Source organism: Fringilla coelebs (genome assembly GCF_963513975.1).
Source record: "Fringilla coelebs genome assembly, chromosome: 21".
NCBI lineage: Eukaryota > Metazoa > Chordata > Aves > Passeriformes > Fringillidae > Fringilla > Fringilla coelebs.
In genome coordinates this window covers 1,282,752-1,303,847 of record NC_140047.1, presented here as the reverse complement: position 1 = coordinate 1,303,847, position 21,096 = coordinate 1,282,752, and the positions used below count along the sequence as shown (strand labels likewise).

Sequence of the window (21,096 nt, the reverse complement as noted above, 5' to 3'; positions counted from 1 at the left end):
TTGCTAAAGGATTCAGCTTCCCTTTCCAACACGTCTCTCTTTGGAAGCGAGCCCCAAGATCAGCAATGTCAGTTCTTCTGTGGGGTGCACAGTCAAAGCAGGACTTCCTCAACCCAGGGTCAAGAAGAGCTGCTAGGCAGCTGCCACATCCCAGCCACTTCGAGCCCGAGGCAGGGAGTGCCTGCGCCCTGTGCCAGGCTGCAGGTGCTGCTCAGGCACCTCTCAATAATCTGCCAGGACCATCACTCCTAAGAGGGAGGGAGAGGATAGACACGGGGTTCTGTGGCTCAGCAGTGGGGTGCTGCATGAGGAGAAATGTTTCCAGTGTTTGGAATAACTCAGGTCTCCTGGGAGTCACTGGACCGCTCACCAGGGGACCAGGCACTTGCTTAGGCTCCTAGCAGTAGCTTTAAGCTTTCAGGTGAGATGTTTACAGGTTCAAGTCCCACTTGCTTAAAAAATAATGTCAGCATCCAGCTGGAGCCTGTGCCAGCCACATTCCTGGCTGGCACACATCGCTCTCAGAGATAAGCCTGGGAGCAGCCAGCAGTAACACAGCTGTGATATTCCCACTGTGCCCTCCTGCCACCCAGTGGTGTCCATGAATGAGGAAGGTGACAGCAAACATATGGGACACTTTCCTTGAGCCCTCTCACTGTCTCCAGCTGTCTTCAGCTGCGGGGTGACCTGAGCCAGCCATGATTTTCTGATTTTCACCCTTCAGTAGATTCCTCCTCTCGATTGCAGTGCAGGCAAACCTCCAGAAGCACCATCCCTTATCAGGGAGCTGCTGCACCCCAGCACTGGGAGCTGCCTGCTTTAGGATGGGTTAGCTCTGGCTTCTACGTTTACTTCATACACTGGAAGAGCTGGTGGCTCCATCCCTCTCCAATCTCTGCAGGACTGTCCTGAGTTTGCAGACCCCCAGTTGTATCTTCTCTGACAGGAAGGGTCCTTTCCAACAGTTTCCCAGGAGTCCTACGGCCATGTGATGCCTCCTGGCAGGGCCAAGCTGTCCCTGCTGCCCCATGTTTCACTGCACCACCCTGGTGCATTCCAGGGGGCAGGATCAGTCCCCTCATGGTCCTTGCTGCCATGCTAATTGTTCCTACAGCCAGCTCCCACCTCACATGCTTCCTGGGGTGAACAGGATATCCACCACAGAGCAGAGGCATACTGCTAGGCATATTACTATCCCACAGGCTGGCCCAGACCTTCAGGGTTTTCCCACCAGTGATGTACTTTCCATTGCTTTAAAAAATAACATCTCAGTAATAAAAACTCCAGCTAATTTTATCCCCAGCCTGTTTTGTCCAGAGGTCTGCAGGATGAGGTGCCTCCCCCAGCCTTGTCTGCGGGGTTCATGTGCAGCACCAACAGTGCTCATGTGTCCAGAGTGTCTGGGGGCATTGGAGGGGAGGACATTGAGTCCCAGCAGTTGGTTGGTTGCCCATGGGATAAGGGCAACCAACCAACCAAGGCAAAGATGAAGGCCTCTTTCATCTTTGCCTTGCTGGAGAGCCAGGAATGAGAGGGGAACAGTTTGGTGTGGTGAGAGCAGGGCCACAGTGCAAGCAAAGCCACACTGTGAGCATGGTCACTGTGTGAGCATGGATACCTGGGAGCATGGACAGTGCCACCCATAAGCATGATGTGGGCACAGATACAGGATGAGCATGTACATGGCATGACTACAGTCACAGTGTGTGCACAGATACTGGGTGCATGTCCACAGGACAGCCTGGCACAGCATGTGCATCCACAGCCACCGCTGTGCTGCTCTGAGCATGCCCTTATGTGTGCCTGGGCCAGTGGATTCTCTAGCAGTGCCTGAGTTGCTGAGCATCTCCCAAGCACTACCATGCACACTGGTGCAGCAGTGTTGTGGCAGTGTTCCCCCACCCATCTGGCATTGGAGGGAGTCATTAGCATGCTCACAGGCAGCGCTGGAGCACCCAGCAGCTGTTGTGCTGTGACAGTGGTCAGCCAAGGTGGCTGTCACAGCCTGACACTGGCACACACCAGCCATTTCTCAACCCTGCAGCTGGTCTGGCAGCTGGAAGGATGGGCAAAAGTTCCCTGGCCCTGAAGGTATCACCCTGGTGCCTCCAGCCAGCAGCAAGAGGGCAGGAGGGGCCCAGGGGGCCGGGGACCTTGAAGAAGGGATCCTGCTCTGCAGACCTACATCCCATCCTGAGGCTAGCACACCAGCATCCTGTGACCAGGGAGAGCTGCCAATCCCAGTGAGAGGCAGGAGGAAAAGCAGCTCATGCCCCCCCTAAAATGGTGGAAATCCCTGGAATACTACAGGAACTGGAGAGGGGCTCCAGCTCCCATTGTTCCCAGGACATAGTGCAGTCACAGTGGGAGCTCTGCCCCTCCTCAGACCCCCTTGGCACAGGTGTCCTGCAGGATGCAAAGCAATTGGGTCATTCCTGGGGGTGTTGGATCCTGTGAGATGAGCTGCTCCAAGCCTCGCAGCCCAAACAACCCAATTAAGTTTTGCAATACTTAACTTTTTCATAGCCCCTTTAGTTTGTAATTCTGGGCTCCCTCTGGGGGCAGGTGCTGCACGAGAAACTGAGCAAAGGGAGCGAAGAAGGCTGAGGACCCTGGAGAGAAATAAACATCCTCTCCTAAAAGTATTGCTTAAAAAAGCTGCCTTTTTTTTTTTTTTTTTTTTGGTGGGTTTTTTCCTCCTAATTCCTTGATTTTAGAAAGGCTAAGGAGATTTATGACTTTTTGGGACTTGGCAGCACTGCAACAGTCTACTCATCCAAGGAAGATGTGAAAAATGGCTGGGTTTGGAAAACCCCCTTAGGATTTGGGATAGAGAAGTAAAACAGGAGCTGACAAGTGCAGATGTCCAGGCAGTGCAGAGTGTGAGACACTGCAGGGGTGAAGCTGCTCCTGCAGACCTCACCAAGAACCTCCCCAGAATCAGCCACATGCCTCCAGTTTTCACGGGTGCCAGGGATGCTGCGGGCGTGCTGGGTCCCTCTAACCCAATGGAAAAGCCTGGCAGCCTGGAATGGGGAAGTAGCTGCAGGCACTCACCAGCTGAAAGTGAGAAGGCGTTGGCATCGGTGCAGGAGCATCAGCACCACAGTGTCTCTCACAAACCCAAATTATTTCCTTCTCTAGCCATCAATACAAAATATTTAGTGATAGAATTGTTAGATTATTTGGTTATTACCTTCCTGGTCAAATCAGCTGAGGCCTATCCAAACTGAGCAGGGCACAACTGTCACAGGGGATGGGACATTGCACTCAGAGCCTGGGGTGGCTCCCAGCCTGGCACAGTGACATGATTGATCCATCCATGGGACAAGGCCTTGCCCAAAAAGTGGTTCAGCCTGAGGACTAATGAAGGTCTTGGAAGATTTGAAGAGCTAATGGAGATTTTGGAAGGATCCCAAAGAACTGTATGGTTTCTGCACAGTAGAAATCATGCCTCCAGAAAGAAGAAAGGGATGTATTTAAAACACCTGCACTGAACTCAGTGCAAAGCACTTTCATCTAGGGCTAAATAAAACCTTAGGGGCCAAGGCAATGTCTTTTGGGTTTCTTGATTTAACGAATAGGACAAAAGACTGTTTCTTTCCCCTTTTGAGCAGCACCACATGGGAGCAGTGATCTTCAGCAAAGAGGCCATACCTGGGGGACCCGGGGCTAGGACATGCTGCTTGCACTGGGCTGTCATCGCTGTGTCACTCTGCCCTGTGGGACCCATCTGTGGGCATAAAAACATGGATGTGGTTGTGACCTTTGCTGCAGGATGCCTTTGCCCGCTAGCAGTGTAGGCAGCCCTGCCTGCCCTCAGATTCTTGACAGGAAGATGTCACAATTCAGATAATAAAAATTGGAATTTTTTTTACCCCCAGGGAAAAGGGCCAGCGGATATGTCTACTGTCTTCTTGGGCTTGTAGACACTCACAGATATCCTTCATGGGCAGGAATTGTTTTCAGTAGCCAAAATAAACAAAACCTGCCTGCCTGGACCTGCCTGAGGATGAGCTGTCCCTGGCTGCCCATGACCCATTTGTGGGCTCTCTTAGACCCAAAGCAGGGAAGCTTTGGAGGTAAAAGGAGGGCACATGCCCAGGTGACACTACAGGCCAAAAGGATTTTTCCCCTGGATCCAGCCACAGGGCAAAGTGGGAGTCATGTCTCCCCTGCCCCATGTCTAGGGGGCCAGACAGCAGCAAGACAGAGGAGTGAAGTGCTGGGCTGTTAGTGCCTACGGAATAGTCCAGGCTTTCTGCTTTGGGGTCATGCTGGTCCATGGAGGAAAGCCACAAAGATGATTAAGAGGGATGAAAGCATTTCTCCCGAGGAAAGGTTGCATAAGTTAGGCTTTCTCAGTCTGAAGAAGGGAAGGCTCCAGGGAGACCTTAGAGCCTCTTCTAGTGCCTAAGGAGACCCCAAGAGAGCAGGACAGGGGCTTTGGACAAACCCCTGGAGTCACAGGACAAAGGTGAATGGCCTCAAGGGTTAGTGTATTAGGGAGAAATTCTTCCCTCTGAGGGTGATGAGGCCCTGGCACAAGTTGCCCAGAGCAGTTGTGGCTGCCCCACGCTGGTATTGTTCAAGGCCAGGCTGGACAGGTCTTGGAGCTACCTGGGATAGTGAATGGTATCCCTGCCCATCGGAAAGCATAGAACAAAAAGGTCTTTAAACATCCCTTCCAACTCAAATCCATCTGGGATTCTTATTCTCTAATTCAATGGTTCATGTGCCCAGCCCTCATCTACAGCTGAGGAAGAGTAAAGGGTCTTTTTACATAAGTGGGTTTTGATGACTCCCTGGGATGTGACTGCAGCCCAGACTTAGTGCAGGCTCTGTCCCTCCAACTGCCTGTTCCCACCCAGAGCATGATTGGGGTGGGAAAAACCAGAGCTGTCCCAATGGCACAGCAGGAGGACAGAGTCACCTCTACCACTGTCTGCACCCACTGCCACATGGGTGTCCCACAAAGGGACGCTTTGGGTCTAAAGGAACCCACACATGTGGTCTTCCAGGGTGTTGACCAAGACTTCAGCCTCTGCTCTGCTGCCTGACAGCTGCTTTTCCAGGTCTGGGTATCTGCCATGTGCTGCTGCCTCCTTATGTAATGTGGGGGAGTTTAAGTCACAGTCCCTGTGGTACACAGCTGCAGAGCAAAGCAGGGATTCTGGAAGCCTCACTCTTCCCCATCACATGGGTCTCCTGGAGGGAGCATCTGCCTTCAATCAGTTGTACCTTGGAACAGAGTGGGGTGGCTGTGCAGGCAGAGGTGAACACCCACGCCGGGCTGGGATCACAGCCACAGCGAGTCATTGGCTCTGGCAGAGATATGATGGGACACTGAGCCTGGATGCTGTGCTTGATCCCCTCAGGATGAGAAATTAACCCCACCCAGAAATGAACAATGCTGGTGAGCAGAGGATCAGCATCCTCCATACCCTGCAGTGTGGAGGACAGAGCCTCTCCATTCCACCTGCGAGTGGGCCTTTGCTCACAGTGGTGCAAGCATCAGCAGGGAGGGGGAATGGGGAGCACTGGGTAGCACCAAGTGATGCTCCTAAAGCAGAAGGCAGTTTTTACCAAGAGTTTATGCCCAGAGGAGAATAGATCTGGCATTCTGGAACCTGGGATACAAGCAAGAGCCCAGGATACAGGCAGGGCTGCAGCAGCACAGCATGGGCATGGTGTGGGATGGGAGAACACTCTAACTGAGGTATCACAGGGATGATCAGCACTTGCTTGCAGGTCTGAGATGCAACAGGCACCTCCTTAGTCCAGTCAGCCCTGCATGGCCCAGGTCCCCATCCCAATGAGAACCATCCCCAGGACCCAGGGTGTTCTTCCAGTCATCACATCCTCAGTTTGCTTCCCAGTGAGTTGTACTGACAACAGCAAGGCTAGGAGGTGTAGAGTGGGATGGCTGCAAGGCCAGGGCAGCAGAGACTGCCCCAGCAGTGCTGACCATATGGCAGGGAAGAAAAGCAAAAAAGACAGAATGTTCAGGTCAGGGGCCCAAGATGCATCTGTTCCTGCTGACATGTAGGATAATTGCTCTGCTAGGACAGCACCCCTTCTCTGAAGGGGCAGCAGGGCATGGAGCCCAGGCTCAGAGGAAATGTAAAAGGAATGTAGCTGGGCAGGAGAGGAGAGGAAAGTACGACTAGATAAACCTGGGTGACTGGATCCTTCCCAAACTGCAGAGCTGAGGGCACAGAGGATGACATCTTGCGTCCCTGGGCAGCCCAGGGGCCAGGTACACCTCCAGACTGAGCTCAGGAGAGAGCTCACTCTGCTCAGACAGTAGCTCCAGGCTCTGGCAGTGGGGACCCCCCATGCAATGTCACCCTGGCACCCACCATAAATGCCCAGGGACAGGCATGTTAACCCCATGGTGTTACACCTGTGTGTGACAACCTCCAGCATGGAGGGCTGTGGGGAGGTGAGGTGGGTTGGCAGGAGCTGTCCTGGCTGGGGATAGCAAAGCCCTGCTCCAGCTGTTCCCGAGGTAACCACAGCTTCACACAGTGGAATCCAACAATTATCAGAGCCCTGGAGGTGCCACAGATCTATGCAAACCCAGTTACAGCAGGAAAAAGCCTGAAGAGAACGGAACATGCTCACTCACATGTCCCAGCATACAAATCACTTACAGACCTGGCCACAAACACAGGTCTCATGGCTCCTGAGCCAGCCCCCCCAGTTAAGGGTGCCAAAGTGGACACAGCCCAGACCCATAGGGGCGGGTCAAGCCCATCAGGGACCTAAAAAGAGTGTGGCCAGGCCAGAGTGACAGCTTGAGGTGAACTCTGCAGTTCCCAGGGGAAACCTGGTCCCAGTGGGCTGTGGCACTGCCAGGGCTACCCCACAACCTGCCACAGTCTCACAGAAGGTGGGGTGGGGTGGGAGCCAGTGCTGCTGGCCAGGACTGGGACAACCCCCTGGGCTGCAGCAGAGAGAGCTGCCCTGAAACAGTCTGGAAAGGGAACTGCGACTCTCCTTTTCTTTGGAACCCTCATAGGCTCCACACCCAAGCAAAGGCATGAAATGGGAACCAAGGGCAATTACCAACCCTCTTCCTGCCCCAGCTGGAACTAGTGGCTGCCCTAAGTAGCACCTGGAAGAGGCCATGGCAGACATGCCTTTGCCAGCTGCCAGTAAGTGGACTGGGATCTCCCTCTTGGCTCTGCTCCCCACAGGGGAGGCTCAGCCTCTGCAGGGTGCAGGGTTCACCCCACAGCCTGGGAAAGGAGGCTACCCTAATCAGGGCAGAGCCTCAGGTTCACCCTATGTGAGTTGCCATCTCAGCATAGGGCAGAGGGACATGTGCCACACATGCCAGGCCACTGAGGTCCCCTGTGGCTGACCCTGTGGGAAGGAGACACTGCAGAGCACCAGCCACTGTTGCCACCACTGTGGGGCAGCTCTGAGAAAGGGTACTTTAAAACAAATAAGAGGTTGTGAATTGCACCAGCACTGCCTGACCTGTGTGAGCCCCAAGTACAGCTTCTGAAGGAGCAGACAGATGAGGCTACAGCACTAGGAAGAGGTGTGGGCAGCTTTAAGACCCTGCCCCACAGCAGGGGACAGGGTATCCCCAGACCCTGAGAAGCCCAGAGGTGATGGGAAAGGACATGGAAACATGTCCAGCTGCAGAGACCCCCCCCAGGCTCTTTGTTTGTTCACCAGATTGCAGCTTCAGCTCCCCCTGCATTCTGAGAGACAGGACAGTCTGGGACTTCAGGGCTGGCAGCAGCAGATGGGGTGATTTAGGGAGAGACAGAAGGATAAATTAAATAAGTCGCCCCACTTTATTATCCCTACAGACAGGTAACCCTCATAAAAAGGGTCAGTTCTAATTAACCTCAGGCAAAACAGGCACTGGACACTAGAGGAGGCATCACAAAAAGGGTGGCAGGCACTGATGCCTAGGGGACAACTAACAACCAACTCCTGCAGACAGGGGACATGACTAGCCATGGCCTTGCTGCTTCTCCTCCACCATCTCCCTGGTACTCTACTGATCCCCACTCCAGCTGCAGGCACAGTGCAGAGCAGGGATTCATGCCTTGCAGTGAGCTTTAGCTCAGGACCAGTCTCAAAGAGAACAGCTGGGGACAGAGTCCTGACAGATAAGAACAGAAGTGAGAACAGAACTGGCCTGCATGTGTCAGGTCAGAGCAGAACCAGCACTGCCCAGCTCAGCTCAGTGCCACAGCATCATGCCTGGAGAGGCAGTCCATGAAACAACACCAGAGAGAAAGGTCCTGGCCTTGAGGCTACAGAGGGCCAGGCTGCACTAAATGGGATCTCCAGTGAAAGTACCAGGGATACCAAGTACCAAGCCACAGACAAATGTCTTTCAGCTCAAGCATCATCAGCGAGCTGGGTGGGAAGCAGGAGGAATCTTGAGATGTGCCATCTAATAGGACCCATCTTGAACCACCACCACCCCTCAAGACACCTGCAGAGGAGCGCAGCTCACAGCCAGGATGTCATCCCTCACAATCATGTGAGGCAGAGCTGCCATTTCTCCCTGTGGAGATGTGCACAGGGAAGAGCCTGTCAGCCTCTGCTCTGTCCCACACTCAGTTAAATAAAAAAACAAGTTCTAAAGATCCTCTGTGAGGTCAGGCTGATGTGAGCATCCTCAGGCTATGAACATCACATCTCCTTTCACAGTCATCATGAAAATAATCTAATCCTGGCAGACATCAGGAAGTACTTGCCAGGTCAAGCCAAGTAAAGACTGAGGTGTCTGTCTCAACTTGTCAACAGCCCAAAACAGCAGCTCAGAGATGTAGGCTATTTTGGTTGGGTCTATGGCTCATTCCCGATAGGAGCCTACAGACATGTAAACAGCAACTATGGTATCACCACCACAAACATGACAGAGTGGTTGCCATGAGGACCACGAGCTTGTGCACTACAGGGCCAGGACAGTGCCTCTGGCAGACAGAACATGGGCAGCAGAGAAGGGCCAGGCACGCTTCCTTGGATATCCAATTTCGTCTTCCAACAGCAAGACAAGCAGGAGCCAGCATCCTTTAAGGGCCAGGCTTGTCTGGAGATGCTGCTAGAGTGTTGAAGATACATCACTTTTTCCCAAGAGCACCCAAAATCCAGCCTAAGTCAGCAAGGGAAGAACAGCTCACCCCACACAGGCAGCACAGACAGCAGCCATGTCTCCTGCCTGCTGGGGGTCACAGGACTGGGGACAGCATCCCTGCAGCCCACTTAGAGACAGGAAAGGAGCAGCTTGAGAGCAGCATGGCTGATAAGCCATCAGCAGGGCAGGGGTGCTCCCCAAGAGGGGTCCTGGCTCACTTGCACAGAGATCCCACCAGCAGCCCCAGACCTTGAGACACAACACCTGGAGCAGCAGGTGTGATGAATTTAGGGCAAGAGCCCCTTGAAACCCCCAGCTAAGTCTGGGCATGGGGCAGGGGAGGCATGCACTAGATGAAGGTGGAGTCCAGCTGGCTCATCTCATGGTTGTTGTGGGCACGAGCCTCAAAGAGCTGCTTGATGAGGGCAGATTTCTCCTGCTCCAACTGGGTGATGCGCTCGCTCTTGTCAGTCACCTCCTGCACAAGACAGGGGAGGAAAATGCTAGTTAGAGGAGGAAACTGCTGGCAATTGGTTGTGTTGCTGGTAAAATTTCATAGAACCACAGAATCATAGGCTTTGGGTAGGAGGACATTAAAGCCCATCTCATCCCAGCCCCTAACCAGGCACAGAAACACCTTCCACTACAGCCAGTTCCTTCAAGACTGTTCTTGAACACTTCCAGGGATTGGGCAGCTTCTCTGGGCACCCTGTGCCAGGGCCTCACCACTCTCAGAGGGAACAATTTTTTCCCACTATCCCATCTCATCCTGCCTTCTGGCAGTAGGTAGCCATTCCCCCTTGTCCTGTCCCTCCAGGCCCTTATTCAAAGTCCCTTTCCAGCACTCACAGAGGCCCTTTAGGCCCTGGAAGGGGCTCTAAGGTCTCCCTGCTCTTCTTTTCCCCTGATGAACACCCCTAGCTGTCCCGGCCTGGCTCCAGAGCAGAGGGACTCCAGCTCCCCAGAGCCACATGCTGGGACAGAAAACCCCAGCAGTGAGCCTGGCCCTGGCCTGAGATGGCAAACCATCTCTTCTCTGACAGCCCCCAGATGCAGCCTCTGCACTCTCTTGTGACCTCCCTTTGTCACAGTCTTTTCCCTCTGGCAGGAATGCCCTATCCCTGCCACTGACTCACCCAGAAAACAGCCGTGTGCCAGAGGGCCTCCACATGCAGCCCACACCCCCTCCTCTTGGATGACCAAGTCTGGCCAAGCTGAAGGAACACCTCCCTGTTCCTGAATACGGATTGTCACTCCTTTCCCGGCCCCATCCCATCCCCTTCCTTTCTCAGCACCCCCAAGGGCATCTCCTCCACTCCCACCTCCACTCACCTTGGTGAGAAGCCGATTCTGCTCCTTCAGCATGTTGATGGCCTGCTGGGAGCCTGTGGAGGGTGGGGATGTCACAGGGACCAGCCTGCTCAGTGCTGAGGAGGAGTTTGCTGCCTGTAGAGAAGATGAAGGCATGAGACACTGAGCCTTCTACCCCGTGGCCCTTACCAGGCCTTTTTCAAGGTGAGATCTTTCTATGGCACACAAAGACCTGAGAGAAGCCCAGCAGAGGATTAAAATCCCAACACAGGCCATGAAAGGGTCTCCAGCCTTTAGGAGACTAAAGGCCTGCTCCTTTAGGCCTCCCAAAGCATCCTCCAGCCCACATCAGGACCAGCTGTGCTGTCCTCTTGGCTGTCCTTCATCACCTTCCCAGAGCTGCAGGAAACTCTGGCAGCTCCAGTGTCAGCCCAGCCACCAACATGGGAGGGACAGGATAAATCCTAAGATCACACAAACAACCTCAAGCTGCTGATGCGCTGTTCTCACCTTGCTGGCAGTGGAAAGAAGGTCACCCAGGCAACGGTTCACCTCCTGCAGCTTGGGGACCAGGCGCCCCAGGTGGCTCTGGCCACCTTCAGGGAAATCCTGCAGGATGGGGAGGAAGAAGAGGCTGGAGGTTACCATGAGGTCAGCTCCAGGTCCAGCCACCTCCCAGCCATGTTCTCCAAACCCAAACTTAGCCAGAAGAAGCCCCAGACTCACAGCACTGGTTCTCCTCTTCCCCAGGAGCCGCTGGTGCTCCTGCATGAGCTGGATGTGCTGGTGGTACCACTCTCGAGCTCGGTCTATAAGCTCCAGGCCCTGCAACAGGAAATCCTTCTCCTGTTCCAGCTCCTTCATGTACTTCAGCTGCAGGACAGAGCACATGGATGTCACCCACTGCCCACCAGGACTTTGTCAAGTCCCAGGAGTTGGTTTCTTCATGAGGTGTGGGGGGATGTGGATACAGGTAAAGGTCTCAGCCCCTTTCCCCAAGAAAAGCTGAAGAGGAGCAGGATAATGACTGCTGCCTGATGCTGCTCTGGAGGAAGATTTTTGGAAGAAAAGGACACTTGAGTCACTTCTACCTTCCTGCTCACCATTGCAGGTACAGGTTTCTTCACCTATTTACCCAGGGAGGCAGCAGGAGCAGAGCCTGCAGCTGCCCTGCGCTCCCTTTGGGGTGTGAGTGTCAGCCCCTGAACAGGCACACTTGGATTTTGGTGAGCACTGAAGAGTCTAGCTCAGTGTGCAGGCTGGAAGTCAGGCAAAAACTGCAGCCCTGTTTCCCCAGTTTGCCTCATCCCTGGAGGCACATGAAACTGAGCAGAGCATAGCACACCACACCACACCTCTCTGCAGAAGATCTCTGCCAGTTGCTCAGGTTCCTTCACCAGCATCACCTGGAGAGCACTGGGGACCTTGCTGTGCCCAGAGAGCTGCTATGAGGGTGCCTGGGGCTTCTGTCCCCAGAGCAACCCCTTGGAATAGGCCAAGCAGGACCCAAGGCTACTGCAGAGCAGGGGGTTTCACCCACATCTACAGGGGATCCACGGTCCTCATTCCACTGTCACCTTCTGCTCCTGCCACACCTTGGCGCCACGCTGGCACCAGCAATCAGAGAGGCAGAGAGGAATAAGGGAACATCCCTGGGGAACAGAGCAACTGATGCAGTGACCCATTCATCACCCTCACCCTGTGACCCCACAGCCCTTCTCTTTTCAATACAAGGCTGCTCCCCCAGCTCCCAAGGGCATGAGGAACTTCCTGCCTCTCTGCCTCTGCCTTCTTTGCAACAACACAGCCTGGCCTTCACCCACAGCACAGCCTGGGATCCACAGGCACCAGAGTCTTTGGTCACTCAGAAAATGCTGGATGTACCAGAACCTCCTCCTTTGGAGAACATCAGGAGTGGTGCAGTTCAGAAGTGACCCTGAACAGAAAGAACCCTGTGGACAAGTAGGACCATACCAAGACCTTCTTCAGGCCATCAGCATTTCCACATCCCCACTGCCAGCCGCAAAGCCCTTCTGCATCCCGTACCTGTCATCCATTACACTGAGGCTGCTCTTGCTTCTGCTGCTCCTGGAAACATATTTTGCAACACAACAACTCCCCCTGCCCAAAGGGACATGCCCAAAGGAAGAAGTGCAGAGCCTTGGTGCTGTTGCTGAGGGGCATGAGGAAGCTGCTGCATGTGGCAAGGACCCCCATCCAGCTGGGGGTGCAGCCCACTGCTGCCTGTCCTGCCCTCCTCCCACAGGGCTTGCTGGCCAGCACAGAGACCAGAGGAAGAGGGAGCATCCCACAGAGTAGAGGGACACTGCCAGTCCTGCCCAGTGGGGGACAGGCAGCATCTCGCCAGGACGAGACACTTGGGGCAGGAGAAAGACAAAGCGCTGGACTTGGCTGGTGTTCCCTGGCTGGTAAAGGGGAGGGGACAGAGCTGTGCCCTGGGCTGCTTACAAATGACAGTGCTTCACCTCTCAGGGAAGGTCTCATCCCAGACACCCTCATGGTCATGGGAAAATAAGGCAAACAGATGAGGGACTGGCTGGAAAAACACCAGCTGAGCAAGTGAGCACTAAATGAGAGTTTGCAAAGGGTCCTGAGGCTGCAGCACAGCCTCCACAGCTCTGCTCCCTGCTCAGGAGGAACCAGTCCTGGTGCACTTCGGGATGTAGGATGGACACCAGTGCTCCCATTCCCCAAGGGCTTTAGGCAAATTAGTCTAATGACAGAGTTCCTTGTCCCTTGGGAGCCCAACATCCAGGCCAGGATGGGTAAGGGAGGTGACGGGTAAGGGAGTCCTTGTTGGACCCAAACCTGTTCCAGCTGTCTCTGCAGGCTTGGAAATGGCACCATGCTCAAAGGCTATGCTCAGGGTGTCAGGGAAGGCGGAGACATCATTTCTCTGAGGTCAAAAGCAGCACTTGGCAACCTACAGGGAGAGAGGGAAGGGCAGGGACATCCCTCCCACTGACCACATCACAACTTGGGGGAACAGAGACCAAGGCAACACAAGCCCTAAGCAAGAGTGCTTATGGCAGAACGGGGGAGAGACATGGTGGTCGCCACTCCCCTCACAGAGCACCTTGAGCTTGGGACCTTGAAATGTACTGCAGCCCAGAGTTGCACACACAGGGAAGGGAAGCAGAGACCTTCCTCTCTCCCCAACCCCCAAAACCCCAAGAAGCAGAGCCCTCAATCCCAGACACACAGAGCAACATTTATCACTTCTTATCAGCACCTCCCAGCAGAGCTCCCTCTCATAGCTGCAAGCCCAGCAAACTACCTGCACAAACATCCCCTCCCCAGGCTGGCATTGGGGCATGTTGTGTCCCCCACGGCCAGCAACAGGCTGGACAATGCTGGTCAGACCTGTTGGGCTGCAGGAGCAGGGTGACACCAGGGTGCAAGGAGTGAAAGTACAGTGGTGACAGTGCCACCAAGTATTCATCCTGCAAGCTTGGTCCTAGCTCTCTGCCCAGGACAATTTAGCTTGAGCCTGTGGACAACATGCCCAGGCAGCTACTCCATTCCACCTGGGAGCAAATGAGATCCCTTCAGCCAGGCAATTTGACCCAAGTCTCTCCACTCAGCAGTGGAGAGAGGGGAACAGACTCCTCCATCCTGGGCTGTCTTTATAAATTCAGTATGGATTCCTCTACTTTGCTGCAAAAAGTCTGTTGGAAGTCAAGAGGACCTGCATCTACATGGAACATCTGTGAGGGGGCATAGCTTGGCCCCACTGCTTGCCAGCATAAAGCATACCTGACCCTCGCTGGGGTGCTCTTAAGACCCAGAGATCCATCTGCTCCCACACCTCCACCTTTGTCTTCCTCTTCCCAAGACCTTGCCCATAGGGAAGGCAGCCAGCACACTGGCTACATGGGCTGACCCCATTCTGGGGGAAGGATACACCTCCTCCCTGTTTGGCACAACTCAGGAAAGCACCTTGGAAATAGTATACATCCACATACATCGACAGACATTCAAATCCAAATATCAGGATTTGCCTGGCATCCCACAGTTCACTTGTGCAGGGTGGGCAGAGAGGAAGCCAAAGCCCAGAGATGGCATCAGCAATGAGGGACCCCTGCAACCCACCTTCCCCTTCATGGGAGCCCACAACACTCCCTTACCATGCTGAAGTCCACGCCATTGGTGATGGTGTGTCTCCGGTGTTCTGCACGGCCTCTCTGATGCCTCCGAGTGTCCCTAGCTCCTGGGTGGTCACTGTCTCCCTGGGGCTGCCCAGCAGACTTAGCATCACCACCTAGAACAGAGGAAGGCATGAGGCCACAAGCTACTTTCAACAAAATCCTTCCCAGGGCCACTTCTGTGAGATGATCTGCAGGGTGGTCTTGCAAACAGGGAGAGACTGAGCAAACCACCAGCCTGAGTGCTGGCTCCTGTTTTCGTCCAGGCAGAACAGATGTCAGGAATGACTGACTCAGCTCTGCCAGGCTGGCAACAGATCTCAGTCATCCTTTGTAGAAATCAAGCAGCTTCTAGGCAAAGTTGGTCCAGTCCCAGCCGGGGCAACTAAACTGTCAGTGATATTGCCTGCCCTTGCGTGTCCTTGTGGGACACCTTGCTTCCACTCAGGTGGCATCAGCTCTGCCAGGAAACCAATTTCTCCTGAAGACAGCTCTTGCTTGGTGACGGACTTGGCCATGTGGATATTCAGCCCAGACACTATGTCTATGATGTAACCATAAAGTAAATCAGACTGTAGATTTTCCAAAATCTTATTAAAACCCCAACATCCTATCCTGCAAAAGACCAATCTACTAAAAACACATGGCGCTGAAGCAAATCCATGCATAACCTGTTTTTGAAGATTAAGTTCATACTGGCAGGTTCCAGGCTGGATCAGGCACCTCCTGCCTGTCAGTGAGGGCAGGAAATCCCTGGCAACTGCAGTGAAGGCCATACAAGCCCCACACTGCCCAACCTCACCAGAAACCCAGCCCTGCAGTCACTGCCAAGCCAGCTCTGATCCACTGCTAGGTGAGCTGGTTGAGCAGAACCCTGACACCCCACCATCCCAAACCACAGCATCAGGGCAGCCAGGGGTGCAGCCAGCACATCCCCAGGCAAGACTGGATAGCAGCCTGGTGCTCCTTCCTTCCTGCCCCAGTCCCCAGCAACTGCCCAGCACACCCTCTCTCATGCCACCCCCTCAGTCCCACAGCTTGCCTGCTCCCTGTACATAGGTTTCCTCAAGAGCTCCTTTCGAAAGGTGGCTTTTCAAGAACAGCAGGGAGCCAGCATGTGATGGCAGGCAGCTGGGGAAAACGCCTTCTTCCCATGACAGCTCCCCATGTATCTGCCAGGTACCTCCACCCCTCACACATCCTTCTACCAGAGCTGCCTGGCACAGGTCTGGCACATTCCCTGGCGCAGGCACATGAAGGGCTCCGAGTGCCAGGACATGGTATGCAGCACCACCTGGGCTGGCACATTTCCTCCCTCTGCTCCACAGGTTTCTCAGCTGAGCACGAGAGGAAGGATATGAGGCAGAAGAGGGCAGCCATGGCCACAGGAGCCACCCTTCATCTTGAAGGTACGAGGTGTGGGAGCCCTCTACCAGGGCTGCTTCTGCTGCCACAGTCATGCTGGTTCAGGGATAGGAGACAGGCTCAGGGGTACAGGCAATTCCACACCTCAGTTTGTCACTTCATATCACTGGAGAAAGAGGTCACCATGTCATGGGCGAAGTCCTCCTTTTGGTCCATCACAGTATCTCACTCCACCTCCCAGCAAGTCCTCTGGCACGTCAGTGAATACAAAGCGTTTGTGAACACAAAGTCTTTGATATCACCCATCCATCTGCTTTGCCAGCTCCCTTTGGTTTCATACACCCAAATCTATCTGGGAGGAACCCAGCAAGACTGGTGCGACCGCACACATTGTCCTAGCAGACCTGTAGTATGTCCTGCTCAAAAAGCTGAGGAACAGCCCCAAAACCAAGGATACTCTCAACAGTCAGAATCCCAAGGCAAAGCCAGGAGCACTTCTGGTAGGAGCTGCAGGACATGTTAAAACAGTTTTTGCTGCAGTCACCTAGAAGTGTTGTGTTGAGCTGAGCTGCACCCGTGATAAGCAGGAGCTCCTGGTCAACCAACTGAGCTCTGCACACCTGAGCTGACAAGCTAGTGGCTAAAACAGGATCCCTGCTAATGAGCTGGGATAGTTGTTCTTAGGGAAAAGATCCTGCCATGTGATAATGGACAGGCTCCTTCCTCCCTCTGGGACCCCCTCTGCCCAGGGCAAGCAGACACTTTATGGTTGTTTTACACTTCTCCATAAGAATCCTTGGCAATGGCCCAGAGAAGCCCCTACAAACCATCCCCTCCCTCCAGCTAGTGCCAACAACAGCTCTCCAGCTGCTAGAGCCAAGCCACCCCTTGCAAGCTTGCTTGCTCCAGCAAGCGAAAGCACTGGGATTAGAACCAGTCCCCAGGGCCTGGGCTCTTTCTGCTCTGTGCCTTGACTTCTCCAGGTCCCAGCTCACAGAGGAACTAGTAGGGTAAAGACCCCCAAGAGCAATGTGTTCACTGCTGTGACAAGATCAGGCACCATAACACAGGGACATCATTACAGTGACTTCCCTGCCCTGTGACTTCTCAAATATCCACCTCACCATCCTTGCATCCAGTGGGTGCAAGGGACCATGGGCTGCCAAGCAGCAGCTCGCAGACTGCATCAGCACTGCTGGGCTGAGGAGAAGCTGGAAGCTGACTTAGGCAGAGACCTCAGAAGAACTTCTGCCCACATGCTAGCAGAGGTTAGTGTGGGAGAGGGAACAGAATTGTTCCACTGGTTCACTGCACTCCTGGACATGCCAGGAGGACCACCTGATCCCAACCTCAGCCATTTTGCCACGAGTCATATCCAAATCACCTCTGACGTGTAGATGCTCCTCAGACCTAAAGCAGAGCTGGGGAGGCACTGCATTTGGTTGGGGTCTTACAGAAGCCACCACATGCAGCTGGCTGAAGGCTCAGAGTAGCCTCACACCCAAATGATATCATTTTAGTGGAGACAGGTCTTTCTGGAGCCACAGGCAGCTCCCAGCACCCACCACACATCTCCGCAGCAGGGATGGAGCCATATCCTGCAACAGCACTGCCCAATCCTTTGCAGCCAGCTGAGAACATCCATCTGTTCAACTGCACCCTGGGAAAGCACCTGTGGAGGGGCACACTGGGCAGTTGTGCAGGATCTAGAGCTAAAAGAGATGGAGTAACTGAGTTGTACCATTTTCTAAGCTGCTAAATGAACCTGAAACTCAGGCCTATTGCCAAAATACAGCCTTACAGTGTGGGATGCTTGCAGCAAGGGCTGAGGCGCTAACCCTGCCCACAGGCTCTGGACTGTTATAGAACATCCCCCTGTAATGGAAAGATCCTCAGCAAGCAGAAAGCTGATGCAGTAATCTGCTTGCTTCTTCCAAGGGCAGAGCTTTCAACCTGCTATCTATTCACCAAGCAGGATTTTTTTCAGGTTTTTCCAGATTTACACTCCTGATGATGGAAAAGCTAGTCTGCTTAATAATATTCCCTTAGATGTAGCTCCAGTGGTTAGTCTGTAGGCAAAAATGGAAAGCGGAGAACCTCAGTCACAGTTAAAAGCTTCTTCTCCACCCAGCAGAAGGGACAGGGTTGGGAAGGCAAACCAGCCTGACCTTCCCAAGGAAGTCATTGCACTCAGGTGGTGCAATAACATGTACCAGCTCTGCACACAGACTTTGTCTCCTCTGATCTCAAAGCACTTCACAAACCTAGATAAAGAATTATTACCTACCCAGATAAGCCCAGAAGCCTGGTTGCCTTGTAACATCTTCTACTGACTAGCAACAAATCAAGATGCCAGTGAAACAGTCTCCCCCATGCTAGGGTCAGTGTACCACCCTGGAGGGTTCGGGCAGATCCCGTGGAAAGGGCAGAGTCCACAAGGATGTACAGGTGAGCTCTGTGGACAGAACCTAGGACAGCAGAGCACATTGCCCTGGTAACTCCTCTCCCATTTATTGATTAATTATTTGTTATTGGGAATAGTGCTGTGGAACGGTCCAAACCAAAAAAATGGATCGGGTTTTGCATGTTTTGTCTAAACCATGCACGACATCGTGAAGAAATCATTCCTGAGAGCCAGCCCAGCGCGGAACCCACCGAGCACACGGCCGCTCCGTGACCACAGCTTCACCCCAGCGAAGCTGCTCGGCTTTGGGTGTCCCCAGGACCCAGCCATTCTCCGAGACGCCCAGCTGTGCCATCCATCCCCGGGGCAGGTCAGGACAGACTCTACGCCAGGGGACAACCACGGACACATTATGGCAAAGCCCTTAATTCCTCCTGTCAGCGTTATAAATAGCTCAACGCATCGCGAGGGAACCACAGCCCTGGGCGAGCGGCGGCGCTGGGATATTCGCACCGGCATCGGAGTTCAGCGAAGCCAAACCGGTCAATACCGACAGTAACTTTGGGGGAGTTTTACACCGGCCCTGCGGGAACCGCTGGCTCAGCCCAGAGGAGGGCACAGGGGAGCGGGGTGAGCCGCGGAATCCCACCTCCGGGCGCCAGTCCCCGGCCCCGGCGCGGCCATCGCCCCCGCGAGCCCGAAGCCCCTGGTCCAGTCCCGCCTCTCACCGCGGCCTCGGGGCTGGCCGTGCCCCAGTTCCCGCTGTCCGGCGCTCTTCCCCCGCCGCTCCTCGGAACAGCGAGGGCTTGGCGGCTTCTCCGCGCTCCGCCGTCCGCTGCTGCCATCCTCCACCGGCGGCTCAGTCCCAGGCAGGGCCGCCCGCAGCCCCAGTACGAACCTCTCGAAGGTGAGGTAGCCGCTGGCCGGCGCCGCCTGCCGCAACCCCTCCATCACCCCGGCGGGCAGCTCCTGGGCTTCCGCTCCCCGCCAGCGCGACTCGATCTCCCGTAGGTGCACGTAACCCCGCCGCCGGTCATCCAGGATATCGAAAAGAGTCCGCAGGCTCTGCAGGAAAACCCGGGGAAGACCCTCAGTACCGGCGGGGAGCGAGCGGTCACCACGCTCCGGGGCCATCGCCACCTCTCCGAGCGTTACTCCATGCTCCCCCGCCCCCCACGCCTATTGGCTGGCGGCCGAGAGTGCCGCGTTCCCATTGGCTGGCGGCGGGAAGGTGCTCCGGCCATTGGCTGAGAGGTCGCACGGCAATTTGAGTTGCCCGCGGCGCCCGCCCCGCCCTGGGCCCGCGGCTCGCGTGGGTCCCGCTCCTTTCGCGGGGGGAGCCCGACCCTCCCCTGTGGACTAGGCACCGCGACAAACGCCAAATCCTTGCTCATTCTTCCCCTCGCTTTATATACTGAGCAGGATGTCGTATAGTGTATCCCCCCAACACCTTATGCACTCCTATCCCCCTCCTAGGGGCGGGTAAGAAGCAAAAAAAGACCGTGGGTCTGTACAAGCACCACTCAGCAATAAGAAAAATATCTCCATATTGTCAAGACTATATTTTGATCTCCATATTTTCAGCATAAATTCAAAACCTATCCTCATAACAGCTACTGTGAAGATAATTTATGCTAACCCAGCCAAAAGAAGCCCAATTTCTAAACACTTCAGAAACAATGTTAAAAACAATTAGTCGACAGGAACAAGGAGAATCCTATCGATGGTATTCACTCTTACTGCCACCTTTGCAAGCACATTCAAGAAGCATCAGTCAATGCAGCATCCCTGCAGGAGGAGGATGTAGTGCACCAGCACGGAGGAGTCCTATGTGGTGTATTTGTCTTGTGCCATGGGGGAAATAAATGCTGACAGAGGGAATAGAATTGCATCCTCCCAGCGCCGTGGCTGGTAAGGCACCAGTGGCTGGCAGCCAGCAGGAGATAGGATAGACATAAAAAAGGAGGGGAAAACCCACCAGTGTTGATAAAAGTGAGAGAAACAGGATTTGGCTCTTATATTTTACAAACTTAATATGCACTGGCATTGGTAAGAGAATGAGTTTCTCTACTTTACAGGGAAATTTGCTGTGTCTGTTAGACACAGCAGCATGTTAATCCTAGTGCAAGATGCTGCCTCCTCTACTAACCCCCTCGATCAGAGAGTCCATTGTAACACAGCAGACTGCAAAGCCCTGGTGTCATGATTCCCATATCACAGACACTTCCGTTTGCTCTAGGGGCTCTGGGCAGCCACGTGCCAGCACCTCCAGACCCCCACCCCCACCCCTGGTTTGATGCTCACGATGCTGAGAGAAGCGTCAGGGAGCAAGCTGGCTGGAGAAGGGTGATGGCCAGGAAAAGTGATGAACCAATGTCCAGGAGCTCAGGTTGTGAGACCACCTGTGTCATGGACATCTTCCTGTGCCACAGGCACCTCCTTGTGCCACGTGCGAGCCAGGGGTGATTCCCTTTAGTTCTGAGTTGGCTTCGAAGGAAGCGGGAGGAAACTACTTGGGACTCAAGCCCTCCCACCCACCTGGCCCTTGCTGTGCTCCCCTGGCCATCAGATTCCCTGTCCAGGTCATACTTCATCCAAGTGTCTTTAGCACCTTGGTCCTACTTCTGGCTTCTCATTCTGTTATAAATGAATTGACTCCGCAGCCAAATTAAAAAAAAATTGACAAATATTTATTATTTACAAATTGAGAAAAAAAAATCTGCCACAGCCAAGACAGC

General features: G+C 54.2%; 1 protein-coding gene across 1 annotated transcript; it reads right to left on the bottom strand.

Moving 5' to 3' along the window:
• Window positions 1–9,461: 9,461 nt before the first annotated feature.
• Window positions 9,462–19,492, bottom strand: SAPCD2 (suppressor APC domain containing 2; the record flags this gene model as incomplete). Its single annotated transcript, XM_084219724.1, has 6 exons — window positions 9,462–9,590; window positions 10,445–10,558; window positions 10,934–11,032; window positions 11,150–11,296; window positions 14,572–14,705; window positions 19,087–19,492. 6 exons carry the CDS (start codon window positions 19,490–19,492, stop codon window positions 9,462–9,464), a joined length of 1,029 nt encoding a protein of 342 aa, XP_084075850.1.
• Between the last annotated feature and the right edge of the window lie 1,604 nt (window positions 19,493–21,096).